General features: G+C 38.7%; 1 protein-coding gene across 1 annotated transcript in view; it reads right to left on the reverse strand.

The window, feature by feature from the left end:
- The window catches only part of furinb (furin (paired basic amino acid cleaving enzyme) b), a 94,030-nt gene that overhangs the window by 38,446 nt on the left and 39,202 nt on the right, over positions 1-16,382 (reverse strand). Inside the window, exons 3-6 of the mRNA XM_080874984.1 lie at positions 12,816-12,914; positions 4,859-4,954; positions 3,113-3,241; positions 2,662-2,738 (exon numbers count right to left, since the gene is read on the reverse strand). Coding sequence (XP_080731110.1) covers positions 2,662-2,738; positions 3,113-3,241; positions 4,859-4,954; positions 12,816-12,914 — 401 coding nt within the window. The remainder of the gene's footprint in view (positions 1-2,661; positions 2,739-3,112; positions 3,242-4,858; positions 4,955-12,815; positions 12,915-16,382) is intronic.

Consider the following 16,382-nt stretch of genomic DNA (forward strand, 5'->3'; position numbering starts at 1 on the left):
GCTGATGTTAGCTGCTGTTAGTAAAGTGGATCTAACATTGGTTGACTTGGACACTTGGCAAATAAACTCTCATACGATGTGAAAATGTAATCAAACTGTTTATCAGAGAGAATGTGCACATTGAGTTGACACTTGAGTTCAACATTAGCTTGCATAATGCTGTTTAACTGGCTCAGTGTCAGCTGTCGGGAGACAGGAGGGGGTCACGTGTCTGATCTGCTGACAATAAGTAATTGTGACAATATTGGGAATAAATAAACATTTTTATGCAGATTTTCATGTGGTACAGTCCTGACTTTGGTTCAGGAGTCGAGGACTGAGGTGAAGAGGATTGGGATGATGTTTTCTATAGATGCTGGTCACGTTGTCTCTTTCCTTCTTGTTTTCACTTCTTTGGTGGAGGGGACCTCTGCGCAGATGATGAAACATAGGTATCACCTTGAATCTGAAGGTGCAGACATGAATTAAAATTTGCCTCCACAGTAGGCGAATGCCTACGAGTTCTCTTCTCCTCCACCTTTGACATATTATGTATGTGGCCGATCTCTAGCCACATACATAAAACCTGATTAGGCTGAAGGATGGTGTCCATGTAGGACATTGTTATCAAGTGGTCGAGATGGACTTCAATCATATTATTGTGAATTATGTTTCACAAAATGTTTTATGTTTTGCAGTGCATAACGTTTTCAGTAGTCGTCTCTTTTTTTAATGTCAGTCACATCAAATGTAAAAATGGCATATACATTAACCTTGCTCAGCCTTTACACAATTGATTTAAATTACATTTTCTAGACTGTCCTAACATTTGTGTAACCAGTGTTACCGTGTATCATTATGGGCCCAGCTGGAATTTCATTAGAATCTTTCACAAATACAAAATGTATTAAAACCGTGCTGCGATAAATTTTCATTAAAACTCTCCTTATTCACAGCTGGACTGATAAATATCCATGCCGTTATCAGAATTAATACCCCGATTCTGATAATGATGAACACATATTTTATTGATGAAGCACAAATGAATTACTGGCCTTCAACTAAACATGCACTCCCCTCCAAGAATAACTGCCAAGTCAAGACAGAGCATCTCAATAGAAAAACGCCTGAGATGAGAATTGAAAAATCAGCCTTGCGTGTCATCAGTACAAATGAACTGGCCTCCATGACTCTGGAAAAATGCCTTCCTCCGAGTCTCCTCTGCTTTTTGTTGTCCTATGAATATATTCATATAATCTCCTTGTGAGGGGGTTGTGAGCATTACTCACTGTCAGCCTGCATTGCTTTGTGGAGATTTGCATAACTCATTGGATATAATTTGTCCACAGGTCACTCCAAACACCAAAGCTCCACACTGTAGACACAAAGACACACCCTTGCTATTCATTTTATGCTCAGAAATTGATCCAATGTAAGATAATTACTCTAGCAGCTCTACCGACAGCAGCAGTAGAACGTGTGTAAGTGCAAACCCATGCATTTCATGTTTTTATTATGTTTGGAAAGTATAAGCATGGTGCAGTTTGGGAGCTGTAGTAAACCAGAGTCAGAGAGCAATCCCCTCCAGTAGTGCTTTGTTCGATCAGCACGATAGAGTGGGATCTACGATACACTGACAGGAAAGGCTGGATTCGCTCTGCATGGCTGCTCAAGCTGTCGGCAAGGACAAGAAACAGGCGTCTGTGCAAAAATTGCAGATGCCAGCCTCTTTCAAGATGAATAAATATTGCAGATGAACAGATCATATTTTGGATGATAACAGAAAAAAAACAAGCAAAACTAGACGAACAACAGAAGCTGCTTAAAGTGACAAACGTCAAAGCACCAAAAAGCAACTGTAAAGAAGCAGATTTATTTTAACAGCTTTTAATAATTTCTTTTAAAAACAACAACAACAACTAAAAAAAACATTAAGCCCATTGGGCCTTTCATTCTGACCAACTGTAACTGGAAATACTATCCTTTGAAACAAAACTAACAAAGAAAAACAACCATACAACCACAAAAAGACTTAGTGGCACGAAAAGAGAGAGATTTGAGACAAATCCTGCTGTGCATTTCAGAGGCGGGATGCAGCTTCTCATCTGCTCCAGGGGGGATTGGACAAAAGCAGAGGACCATGGCGTTTTGAGAAATGGGGAGAGAGGAGGGGATGAGCGATAAGGATTCATTCTTGCTGACGCTTTAGTGTTCCATCAATAAATTGGGACAAACATGTTTTCAAGTGATCACCAAAGACTGGAAGGGAAAAAATGGTCTGTATTTGTATTTGGGAAGAGCATGAGTTAATGGGGGGCAAGTAAACAAGAGCTGTATTGGCAACAAATAAGTGCTATTTTGGTGGTGGAGCGTTATGGGCTGGATTGATGCTACAGCAACTTGAGTTGTGTGCTGAAGCAAGAAAAAAGGGGAACAGTCTTTCAAGAGATTTCAGAATGACTGCACCCATACTTCCACACTTAAATAATTGGTTTCTGAATGCAAATGCCTGAGCCAAAAGCACTGGACCCAAAGTGGAATCCACTTTCTTTCTCACCAGTCCCTGATAACTACAGCTTTCAGGGAGCAAAATATAACTAATAAAACAAGAGGTGGACAGTCTATTCCAAATTATTTAATCACTAAATAAAAATGTATATTTCAAGTTTGCTAGCACATTACCTGTTCTCATTTCGTTGTGTATATCTTGGTTGAGGGTCAGTATCTCCATCATTTACGTCATAGCTGGCCTCAGGGTCCTAAAAGAGAAATAAGAAAAGGTTATGAAGTGATTTTACATTTCTTTTAAAGAGCTCGCTTAATTGTTTTTTCCTCTGTGACTAAATGTTTAAAAAAAAAAACCCTGAAAAGCTGTCGGTCGGACCTTTTGTGTGCACAAGGGTTTTGGATGATTTTGATACAGCTAATAAAACAAAGGAAGTACGAAATTTTAGTGGCTATAATTCTTACTGAATAGCATGAAAATTAAAATACATATCAAAAAGTTGCCCTTTTATCATCACCAGTTAAAATAGACATTTTGTTAATTGGTTTCAAAATGCATCGTGTGTTGAGAAGTTTGGGACAAGAACATGTCCGGCTCCATCTCTGCTATTTGAAATTTATGACTTACGTAATTGCTTATGAGGTCGGGATGGTCCTTCTCAATGCCATCATCCAGGATAGTGACCACTACACCTCTTCCTGTGTAGCCCTGAGCCCAGGCTGCTTTTGTATTCAGATCTTGATGTGTTGGGTTGGACTGGAAGAGACAAAGGCTTTTGTTCAGCTGTCAATCTGCCATGACTGACTTTTCCGAGACAAAATGACAGAAAAGGTCTGTCAGTGAAAGAAGGTCCTACATCTTCTGCGAAGACCTTCTCTGCTGCATGTTATTAAAAACAGCATCGCTTGATACACCTGACACCAAGAAGATACGAGGGGAGATCAGAGGTGCTTCATGAACATTTTAAACTCCCATTTTAATGCATCACCCCGGTATGTCTGCCTCCTCAGGATGAGTTGCCCATTGTGAACATCCTACTGTTGTTTTGCTGTCAGTGAAAAAGAAAGACAACCTGTTGCAGGTCAGGCATCTTGGGGAGAGAGCATTTGCCTCTCGTACTGAAGAAATAACATTCGGCAGCATTCGAGAGGAGAGGGAGGGAGGCAGACAAAAGGCAGCGGTAAAGCGTGATTTGGAGGAATAAGTGAAAATCTGTACAGCTTGAAGAATAAGGAGAGGTGAGTGCGAGAGCTGACAGAGATGGTTACAAATAAACACAGATATACGGGAACAGAAAGACATTAAGATAATCTCCTCTGCCTCCTTTTCTTTTTCCAGTTTCCCTTTGACTTCACATTGAAGTGCACATAGCTGAAACTTATGAATACATTAAATACACATTATTAAATTCAGGCAGACACAACTCAATACATCACTTAAGTTTGCCCTAAAGTGACTGTGCTAAATAAACCTTTTATAAAAGAATTCTAAATCCCATAAATTTATTATGTGACCAAAACAGAACTGCAGCACTGGTGGTTTGTGCGTTCAGCTAAACCAGCTTTGTTTATTTGTTTGTTTAAGCCAGAGCTTTGCAATGTAGTTGAAATAGGAAAAAAAGGGTTTAAGGCCTGAGACGATTAGAAGTCTAATGCTGAATGGCAGAGGTAGTTCCACAACTTCTATTCACTGGTGATTTATGTCTGGGATAGTCAATGTTGTCATTAATCTGCTGAACTGACAGAGGTTTTATGTAGTTAAAAAAAAAAAAGGGGGGGGGGGGGGATTAAGGTGAATTGAGGCATCTCTGAGAAAAACTGCGATTAATGAAACAGACATGGAGGCAACATTATATGCTATCGATGCTTCACAGGTGATCTATCCTGACATGTAATTGCACATTCAACTCAACATCGTGGAAGGCACTACATTATATATTTGACTGAGAAAAAAAAAGTTGCAGGAGGTTAAAACAGGCCAGGTAAAGAATAGCCCATAACGGAGCAACACATCTTATGATTACCAGACCAGCTGTATTTAAATATAAATCTTCCACTTCAACAAAAAATATAGCTTGAAAACAGGCATTCCTACAGGCTGCTACTGAAATGACTGAATACAGAGAGGGCTTGAAAATGTAAAGTGGGATTTCAAATGCATATGAGAAGCAGCCACTATATAGTCAGCTGACTGTACACCCACTTTATTTGTTGGTGAAGCATAGAGATATCTCTTTTAGAAAACTAGAACCATGCTACTGAAAATCTCATTATGTATGGTATTTCATAAGCATTTTAATTATTCCATTTCCCAATTTTAACATTTTAGTAATAATGTCAAACTAATGAGATAGATGGTAGGAAGTCTACACACCAGGTACCACTGCTTAGGGAAATCAGGATCCGTTAGGTCTTCATACACATCCCTCTTCTTCCTCTTTTTCACCACTTGCTGCTCTGTCCACAGGACCTGGATTGTCAAGGCACACACACGCGTGCACACACGCACACACACAAACAGCATGCCCACACAAAGCAAACAAGCAAACCCACACGCAAAAAGAAAAAGCACAGTTTACTCAGGAATCCTCATGATATTGTGTCATTATTAATGTTCTAATTTGAGAAATTGTTGCTGTGTCCCACAGACTGGGGATGTAGGAAAACACGGTCCCAGCTGTGTTCAAAAAGTAATAACTAGAAAGAGAAGCAGAGATGTGAAGAAAATCTAATTTAGTTCATTGCTCAGATGCACAGGGAAGGTGGCTACTGTACAGTGTGCCTGAGCAGGGGCCTTTGAAGTTGGGAGGGCTGCTGGGAAATGCTCAGGCTCAGTAAGTAAGGGTAACAAGTCTTGCTAATATCACACATAGTAAATTTCATATGGTGGTTTTGCTTCAGAAGTTGCAAAAAACAATGCAACACACAATGTTAACAGGTCACACAGCAAATCAGTTAATGCCATTCAACATTTGGGTTTTCATGCTAATACCCATATATTCTGAACACTCTGAGTACATGAGACAGTAGTAAGAATGCTAAAAGAGACCTAGTTTAAATAGACCCATTTAGGTCAGCAATTTATATTCAAGCCGTGACAAAAAATAATAAAAGGACAGCATTCATATGCTTAACAAGGAATGCCTTGTTGTAGGGGTGTGCAAATAATCACATTTTAACTTCTATTATGATTGACAAATATTAAAAACAACTATTAAAACAAGGTTAAATTGATTATTGTGGTGTGTTCCATTACTTTGGATCCGCCATAAAAATTCAATTTCACTATCTGAAAAGCTTTAGAAGATACGTTTCTCATTTTTTATTATTTTTTGAGTCTATCCATTTAATTAAAAACCCTAAAACAAAACCCAAACAGCCCACCCACCTCCAACAAGCATAACCCCATAATTATACGGGGTTTTGTTTATTTTTATGCAGAGCAGCTTTACCTCATGGTCACCTGTCAACTTGTCATCTATACAGAAAACACACAAATAATGCACTGGGGCATTGCTTTTTGTTTTTTGCTATACTTGTGTAACTACACAAAAGTTAACTTTCTTAAAATAAGGACAAAAATACTGAAAATACAATTCAAATACTGACTTGGGCTGAAATTATACTATAGCAGAGGGAATCTGCAGACAGTCGATTGAGTGAGCTTACAGCAGAGGTTTATTTTCTACAGCACTTAGAGCAAATGCTGTTCTGCATTATTATTATTGTCAATGATAAATGCATCCTTTGCTGATTTTTTTGTTGAAGGTGAAAAAGCCCAAACTTGCTCTATTTGCATGGAGAACACTCAAGTGAAGCGTGACTAAACTTTTGAATTTCCTTTACAATGCAGACTGTCAAAGTACAACTTGCTATTTAACTATTTTAGGTCTTTTCAGTGGATTTTTTTTTAGCATTTTGCAATCGCTTTGCTGCTGTTGGTGTTGTTTCTAATGGTGAGGCTTCTCTACTTGCTCGACTTCATGATTATATGCTTCTGTAAAGCACGGGGTCTGAAAGAAAATGTGTTGAGTACAGCTGCTGAGGGTGTAAGCTCCAAACCCAGCTGAAAACTTTGCCTTAGAGAATGCAGCCATTAACCTTATTGAAATGATCCTAGACTAATTAACATTTATCTCATTTCATTACATTTATAACTGCACATGTCTGACCTCACCGCACTGCTGCCCACTGCCCGCCACATTATTAACGGAGCAAAATTACCACCCATGATAATCTGCATACAGCCATCGACTACAGGATAAACAGCATTTCATTTATAGCTAAAGCTGACTTCAAACATAATTAATGCAATCTCTTTTGCAAATTGAGCAACATTTCAGCAAGACGACCTCCGCTTAATAACTACAAAAAAAAAAAAAAAAAAAAAAAAGGTGGAATCAGTTTATTTCTGGAGATTAAGTGATCTTTGGAAATTAAAAAATATACTTCAAGTGTTGGGCAAGGACAAAGACTAGACAAATACAACCACCTGCACAAAGAAATAATCAAGAAACAAGGAGGAGGTCTCCACAAGGGCTAGCACTGTAATCTGCTTGAGCAATAAACATTTGTTCCATCTCTCTCAGTGTATCCTGAGGGTTTTCATGTCTGATGACTAAGAAGAAGTCATGCTGGAGTTGTTGGCAAAGCAGAAAGAGAGAGAGCAGTGAAAAAAGACACACTGTCCTTTGATCTATAGCTCTGTGGCTCACTTTAAAGAGAAAGAAGGAAAGAAAAAGATACGTTTAGGGACTTTTTCCATTGCTATTTGTATGAATACATCTAATCAAATGACAATCACCAATAAATTGATGCCACTAACTACTAAGGCTGGGACTTATAGCTGAAAACACCATGATTATATTCATGAAAAACATATCAACGAGACGGTTAATAAGGAGGGTATTATTCTGTCTGCAGTATGCTTTGGAAAGTTTAGCAGTGAATGTAAACATTCCTAGTTTGTTTAGCAGGAAATCTCACAGGGGGCCTTTTAATTTGAAGCTAAATTGAAAATGTCATATTGAGCTCAGGACTGAAATAACTAAAAATTTGTTATTGTAGGAAACTATCGTGTCAATCAGACTGCAGGAGGGGTTGCTTGGAGACAGAGCATGCAAAGAAAAAAAGAAAAAAGAAAAAAAACTGTAACAAATTTTGGGTATCTCATGCATCATTGAGATCCATATATTTCACAAACTATTTAGTCAATAGCCTTTGATGCTCCGTAATTGATTTTACAGACTAGCCATGCTGCACAAGCTCCAATATTATTTCTTGATATGGAATTATTTCACAATAAAAAGTGTCAAAAGCAACAAGAGAAAAACAGACAACACGTCTTTTAAAGAATGATTTTATTGAAAGTACACTTGTTTACCTTAACTTTTCAATAAAGACAGATATTAAATATACATTCATCTATTTACAGCAGCACTTGTAAGCCTGCAAAGCTGATCTCAGGTTTGCACGCTGATGTGAGAGTCTGATTACCATGTAAAGGTAGTCTACAAGTATGAAGATCAGCACCTGCTGCTGGGAATTGGACTGTGATGATGGAATACAATGAACAAACCATCCAGAAGAAACGGCATATGTCACTGGAGCGGGAATGGTACACCACTGGCCAATTTCTGAGTAGTAACGGTGGATAAGGCATCTGTCTTCCTTTATTCCTTAATGCACTATATTACACTGCATTACAGCTGCCCATTTTTACATTTCCTACATGCCTCTGGTAATGCAGCCTGCACACATGAAGGCAGCCTCTCATGCAGTTATCATAAATTACAACAAGTAATACCTTTTCTCACGGGTAGAGTACTATAAGGTCTTGACCCTACAATGTAAAGTACACAGAGATGACTGTTGTGAATTGGCTCTATATAGATATATATGAATCAAATTTAAATTTATCATTGTCATTGGAGGATTTTGTAATAATTATTACAACATTTTCTCAACCAGCTCTTCTACAATTTCTGCTCTAAAGAGATTTTATCCAGATCCAAGAAGAAATTGAATTTTTTTATTTAAAGATTTAACTGAATTTCTTTCCTTTTTGAAAATGGGACTTTCTGATCCTTTTAATAAAGAAAAATTAATAAAATAAGAATCTGAAATAACATTCATAATAAGATAAGATGGCACATACGCACTGCCTTTATGGTCTATGCCCTGCATAAACCAATGTACTTATGTGAATGGTCCGCCCCGAAAGGCCACTCTGAGTCACGAAAAACCCTGCATTAACAAGCACTGTCTGTATATCCAAGGCTTCAGACACTGAAAGCATATTCCCTTCTGCAGCTTTAGTGTTGTCTCAACAATAAAAAGATCAGTGAGCCAGACATTACGACGAGCATGGTTTATTTTGAGGTGATTACACACATATTGCGCTGGTGCTGTAAATCAATGATGGCTTCTTCAAGGGTCTGGAAGATAATATCGAGGAATATTCACGACATGATGAACAGAAAACAGATATTCTTCATCTCGTTTGATTTTCTTCTTGTGAATTATTGGATCACTTTAGTTTTTTCAAGCCTTTGAAAAAGATTAAAATGAAACAATATAAGGAGGAGGAATCGCACTGTCTTGAAAATAATCAGTCATGGCCCCGACAAATGCATTTTTTCCCCACCCTCTTGTTCCTCTTGTGACTCATACTTAAACATTTACGTCAGTAGCAACCAGTGGGCTTGGTAAGTCATGAGTTCACTACTGAGAGGCAGACTAATGTATTATTGGTTTTGGTCTCCTAACGGGATTTGTTGACAATAATAAATGCAGAATTTTGTCAGCCTCATCCAATATGGCCTCATATAGCAACTAAAAATCCAGCATACTTTTACAGCCAGAGTGAAACTTTCTAGTAAAACTGTACGAGAAACAGATGTAGTTTAAATTCCAGCCAGGACACTGTGCACGCTGCCTTACACTACTGTTCATAAGAAACCCAACAGTAGCCGCCCCAAACAAATCAATTCTTTCCCTCATAAAGATGATACGGGGTGTGGAGAGGAGATGACAAACAACTCTCGCAAGCATTATGGTGTAAGCTTATGCAGCTGCCAGTGTCATCATGCCACTGCGTGATTATTCAAAAGGCATGGTGATAAGCACGTTAGCTCCACAGAGCTGAGGAAAAGAGACAATGGAGGTAATGTGAGTTACAGCTGCTGGATTACAGAGAGGAAACACTGTAACGAGCTCAAAGCTCAGCAATGACTAATCCAAATCCAACCATTGTCTTTTTATTTATTTATTTATTTGAAAAAAAAAAAAAAGGTAAAGCAAAACCTTTACTGTTCTTTATTTTTTCCAGAGATCAGATGGTCTTACAGAACCATATGATTACACAAATGCACTTAAATAAAAACACAAAAACAAACCCACTCACTTATGCTTCTGTGGCATGTTTTTGGCAGTGGTCATGCTTTGCCTGAGGTTTGCTCTGGTTGTGTGGGTGGTTGGGCAACCTAGGGACAAGTTGTTGTGCCTGAGCCAGAAATCTGCTGCCCTTAATAGCTAGGTTCAAGTGCTGCGTTAACTTGAACTACTGACATTCCAACTAAGATGAACTCGAGATGGAATCTCCTTTGTCAAAAATGTCTTTATAATAGGCAAGGCTGTAATTCTTAGGCTTTGACGTCAAGGCAGCAGTTTTAAAGTGCAGATTGGTTTTTCTCTCATTTGGTATCAGCAAAAAGCCCACAGAGCACATAATACACCTCAGTGTCCATCTCATTGTTTTATTTTAATACTTTCAAGCCACTTATTAGGAACATATCAACTTTCTATTGACAGATTCTCACTTGGGTTTTAATGTTGCTCGGTCCCTTCTGCACCCAAAATCCAATATTACACATCATTAAATCTTCCTCAGTAACAATAATTCTGATTCTGATTAATAAAACCCTTGTTTCTGCCACTGCCTGTGCTAAATTTACTTAATTGTGTGTGGGGGTTTTTTTTTTAGATTTGAAAACTATGTTTTATGAATTTGAGAGCCACAGTACCGATATCTGCTCAGCAACCAGATTCCCTGGATGCTCTCAGAGACTTGTTGTCATCCACTTACCCCAACCCCTGATACCACTGGCCTCAGTGCACGTCACCATATCCCACTAATGATGTCTTGGGGCCTCAGAGCTTGTCAGAGCACATCAGTCCTTTCCTCGGCTGGAATGACTTGGACTCAGGAAAGCTACAGATTAGTCCTTGGGTTGCACTTGGCAAAACTACCTTGCTATAGATGTTCTCACTGGGTAACTGCCTACTTTTTAGCACCAGTCCGGCAGCTCTGAAGATGCTTTTAGAGCAGCAATTACCTCAGCTGCCTCCCTTGTTTCCAGTGTAAACACTGCAGCAACAAATGGCTAACTCTTTTAGCAGTAAGACTGAAAATAGAAGAACTGTAAAGCAGACATTTGCACAGATGCAGTACTTCTGTTGGTCCCTGAAATGTGAGGTACTTGATTTTTTAGAAGCTACTAAACATTCTGAGAAATATTTTTATTGTAGAGAAGTCAAATGACATTATATATGGCAGATTTAGCCATAGTTTTACTATAAATTCCCATGTATACAGATGGGGTTTTATTCAAACAGGTTTTGCCACACAATTCACACTACTATACTACAGACTTCACACCAGCTTACTGCAAGCCTTCATCCAGGGTTTATTTTAATATACAAAAGCTGAAAAGGTTAATTTAAATAATTCCTATTTCACACATATACATACACAAATAGATTTAAAAGGAGACGTTTAATAAAAGAAGTGTTATGATCTAATATGGTTTCACCTCTTTAGGTGACAGTCATCTACTTATGTCCACTTGATAATGGTAACTGCACATTTATCTTTTCTACATTTTTAGAATAAACTGTAGAATATCAGCACTTTAACACTCAGTTCTTTCCGCCACACAAACTAAATAAGACTATATCTGCTGTGTTTGCTTAAAAATCTCCCGTAGGTTTGCATTTCCCCTCTAAGTGCTGTTTGTTTTTTGTATGTGTTTTCTTACAGGTACATTATTTGGTGACCCAGTGTGTTTTTCTACTCATGCTCTGTTGCTTTATTTGTATTGTTTCTCCTATTTTCTCTCCCTTTTTCCTTTTCCTGCCAAGACAGGTTAAAAAAAAATCTCCTGTGTATTACTTAATAGTTTAACCCAAATCTGATTTTTTTAAAATGCTTGCAGCATTAGTAAATATCTCTTTGCCTTCAGAAGGCAGTGCTGTAATGATCTCTAAATGTCATATCTAATTAGCATTTCATGCTTAAAGAAAAGCATTTCACATTTTTGCAAGTATTATTTTCTCTGTAACTGATGTGCTTTGATCTGTTGGCTGCAGATGCAAATTCTGCTATAATAAAGAGCGTGATATAAGGTTTATAATGTGAATCAGTGTTTTCTAACATCAACCGACAATTTTGTTTCTAGCCAGAACATAAACATTATTATCAGGGAAAAAGCAAAAGCGCATTTAGGTTTTTTTACTGGTTAGTAGATGCTGTTTTATTGTTCAGGAACAGTACAAATACACAGTGGTCTGGTGATATGATGCTGCTTATTCCATAATCCGTGAAAAGGAGAAGAAAAAAATCTCCCAATTTTGGCACTTTGGTTTTTATATGTGGTCCACAGAAAGTTTGATTTTGTGAACCAATTCTAAAATGGTGGTTGATATCGGGTAAATATCACATCTATATATGGTAAATGACTTTTATATAACGCTTTTGTGCTCGAGCACTCAAAGCACTTTAGAAAAAAGATGCCTACTTCACTATTCACACCCATTCACATAAGCACCTTTACTATGCTCAAGTGTTTTCCATCTAGCATTCAGCTACATTCACACGCCAATGGATGCATCGGTTCAGTATCTTGCCCAAGAATACTTTGCCATGCAGACTGGAGCAGCCAGGGATCGACACACCAGCCTTCCGATTAGTAGATGCCCCACAAATGCGATTTTTAAATATATAAAAATGGCATTTACGTTTTAGAAAATGTAAATGAAAATATTTATTAGAAAAGAAAAGAAAAAAAAAACTACTGAAAATGCTCAGCTAATAACAGACTCTCCCAGCTGTTGTGCTGGGTGGTTTTGCATATTTACAGCTACTTTGGATTGGGTCAGGGGACAGATGGAAGGGACCGGTGCAAAGACTTTGACAAGCTGTCACCGATTCTGACATCCCTTTTCTCTCGTGATATACCCACTCTCTATGTGCAATCCAATCTGTCTTTTGGCCTTTTGTTGCCAACATGAAGTGCTACAATAAGCTGTGCGAGTGCTGACAACAGTCTTACCTGTGGTTCTTTTTGCAGTCTGATGTGCATCCTCTTGTGGCCAGACAAAGCTCTCTTCTCCACGGCGTGATGCCTGAAGTGATAATAATCTCCAAAAACCTGCACCGACACATAGGGGAAGCGCAATCAGTTCACCTGCAGCAACAGGATGGCCAAATAACAGCCTGTTCTCACCAAGGCATTCATGTGCACATGAGTAAATGTACAGGGTAGTGTTCAAATCGAAATCTGAGAACAGGCTCACTTTTTTCCATATTTAAGATTAAATAAACATTTGTTACTTCACTGAGTTGTAGAAATGTGAACATCTTTTGAAAGATTACACGAAAACAAACAATATTTCATCAACAGTCATAATGCATGACATGAACTTTAGGCACAGAAGTCCTCTAAACACCACAAAAGAATTTTAGTCCAGTGCCCTAGAGATCTGTGTTTTATTCGTTACATAACTTACGTGTTACAATTTCTTTAGCGAGTATATTTTTAGAGACCTGCCTAATCCTTTATTACATTGCAGCTTTTGAGAAAAAAATGATAAAAGATGATACATAGACAGACACACACACACAATAAATCCAGAGCAACTTAAAAGAACAGAGATTAATCGGGAAGTGAGGTGAAGAAACTTCAGCTCTATAGATGTCAGACAAAGAAGTGTACCAGGAAAGCACCTGCCCTAAGACATCAATTACAGAACCACAGATGGACACTATCAAAAATGATTAGGCACATCCATTAGAGGTTGAGTCACTTCAGATCTATTCTTAAGCATTCCTCCTACTGCTTTTATTGTTCCCCCACACGTCCTGCTCATAAAGAAGCTTTTAAGGACAAGTGATTGGGTGGCAGCAAACTGGCCTAAAACCTCAGGGATGCGTGCTTTTCATCAGCCTCACTTTGAAGCAACACACAGAACAACCTCATCCTGTCCTTGTAATGACAAAAGCAGCTGACCAAAGACTGAGATAGAGACTAATTAACAAGGACGCCCAGAGATAAGTGTGCAGTAAAAGACAAAAATAAACAGCCCGGTCCCTCTTCACATGGGTTTTCACAAGAGAGCTACCTCCATTTGAAGAGGAAACATTGCAATCTGTACAGTAGTGCCACCGGGGACTGGCTCACCTTCACAAGCCCAGTGGAGCAGAGGAAGAGAGAGGGGAGAGAAGGGGAGTGTGTGTGTGTGTGTGTGTGTGGGGGGGGGGGGGGGGGGGGGGGGAAGGGATGATAACGGAGGGAGGCAAGGGGTGGGAGATGCAGGGTTTGACAGGTCGACCAGGCAGGATGGATGTTTATGAGGAGGGAGAAGAGCAGATGCAGCAGGATGGAAGGCTCTCCTGGGGCTGCAGGCTGATTCTGCAGGCAGGCTGTCTGCGGGCCGTCCAGACTGGAGGCTGGACTCTAAGCTCCAGAGCTTAGAGTCTGGCAGCAGTGAAATAAAGCTGCCAGCCTAGCTCCAGCCAATTTGACTTCGTCAAATATTTGTAATTAAGATTTGCTTTTATATCACTTGCTGTGATAAATTTCACATAAACTGAGTGACGCTCAGTCTTAAATTACTCAGTGTTATGCAAAATTGATCCTTTCTTTTGAGTTCACGCTGCATGCAATTATGTGTAGAAAAGATATAAGAAGCGTAAGGCTGATTTGTGAGGAGAAAGCTACCCAACAAGACATTCCCACAAATACACAGTTAATGGAAAAAAATAATTTCTTTTGTCCTGAAAGATTAATTAGAGTTTTCACAATTGAACTTGTATTCACAACATGAGGTTCAAAGATGTGCTGATGCAACTAGATGAGGCCATCATTAGGCCGAACAAAAAAGTGGGGAGAAAAGAAAAAAAAAATATATAAATCACAGTCCTCAACCTTCCTGGGAAAGTCAAGGCCCGGGTGCTGGAAAGCAGAGTCCGTCTGTTAGTCGAACCTCAGATACAGGAGGAACAATGCAGGTTTTTGTCCCAGTTGCGGACTCTTTACCCTCTTGACGATACTTGAGGGTGCATGGGAGTTTGCCCAAACAGTCTACATGTGTCTTGTGGACTTGAAGAAGGCAATCGATCATGTCCCTCCGAGTGTTCTCTCTGAGGTGCTTCAATAGTATGGGATTGTCTGGCCTGTGGCTACGAGCCATTCGATCTTTATACAACAACTGCAAGAACTTGGTCCGAATAGCCGGCAATAAGTTGGACTCGTTCCCGGTGGGAGATAGACTCAGGGTCTTAAGTTTTAATGCAATACTTCTGGGAGAATGAATTACAGATAAAAGTCTGCACTTCAAACTTGTCGTGATTGTTTGATTTAAAATCCACTGTGGTGCTGTACAGAGGCAAAGGCAATAATTAATACTTATTTAATATATATGTTTAAAAAAAAGTAAAAGTGTACAGAAAGATAAATTTATATTAATATATTTAAAAATCCTGTTGTTAACATAGTTGCAGAGGTCATGATGACTCTGATTTTATTATATTTTTATTACAGTCAAGGACTAACCTTACAATCACCATGCCTCAAAAGCAACGGCAAAGCTAAAAATGGAAAAAAAGCCTCTGAATAATGCAAGATTGAGGTGTGATGAAAGATGTGCCCAAAGAAATTAATGAGACCCACTTTCACATTGATTGTGGCAGGGCAGAAAGCTAATCTGAGCTGCACTTGGGTGGCTTTTCTGTGGACAAACCTATTTTCAAGAGTGCTGATGTCCTCATTTAGACCACGAGTCTTCGGTTCTTGGGAAATTGAGATGGAGACGGAAATGTTGGCGTAGCTGCCTGTGATTGCAACTGAGTCATACCTCTTCAAAGCATGCATTCGAGTAAATCACATGGGGTTTGTGTGTGTGTGTGTGTGTGTGTGTGTGTGTATGTGTTAGCAATAATAATTGAGAGCACTGTAGGTCATTAGTCACCCTGACACTAAGCTCAATGTCTGTATTAGAGGCACACTGCCCTTTACACTCCTCACTGGGCAGTGCAAGAAGTTCCTTTCTCATGCATTTCTTACTTTAGGTGTTTCACTCCTTTTTCCATGGTTTCTAAAACTTTGTGTAGCTTGAAGAAACTCTGTATCTGTACACTGCATATAACTAAAATGACTCAAAGAGCAACAAACAATTACATTTCTCTTATCAGTTACTCTACCCACTGGCTTATCAAGTAATTCTCTCAATTCCAAGATGAAGCAAGATAATATCTACGAATGCCATATTTTGTCTTATTATAAATATTCATGCAAATGTATTATATTTGTTCATAAAAGAAAGTTCATAGCACATACTGTGCTAGCACATATGCAGTTTTTGGTCCACACAAAAGAATATTGTGAAACGATATGTGAGAGAACAGAGAGAAAACATTGCAAATTTATGACTTTAAGACATGCCCAAAGGGCTTTCTTTGCTTGAATCTTAATCTGCACATCAAACTGGAAAAAACATCGCCTACTTCAGAAATATTTTTCCCAGAGTCATGAACATAGAGAAACTACAGCAAGTATAAGGTATAAATGTAAGACAGCTTAGTTGACATCAGCAAAAATGTTGTACTCTAATAAATGTGA

The sequence above is a fragment of the Rhamphochromis sp. 'chilingali' genome (genome assembly GCF_963969265.1).
Source record: "Rhamphochromis sp. 'chilingali' genome assembly, chromosome: 2".
Taxonomy (NCBI): Eukaryota; Metazoa; Chordata; class Actinopteri; order Cichliformes; family Cichlidae; genus Rhamphochromis; species Rhamphochromis sp. 'chilingali'.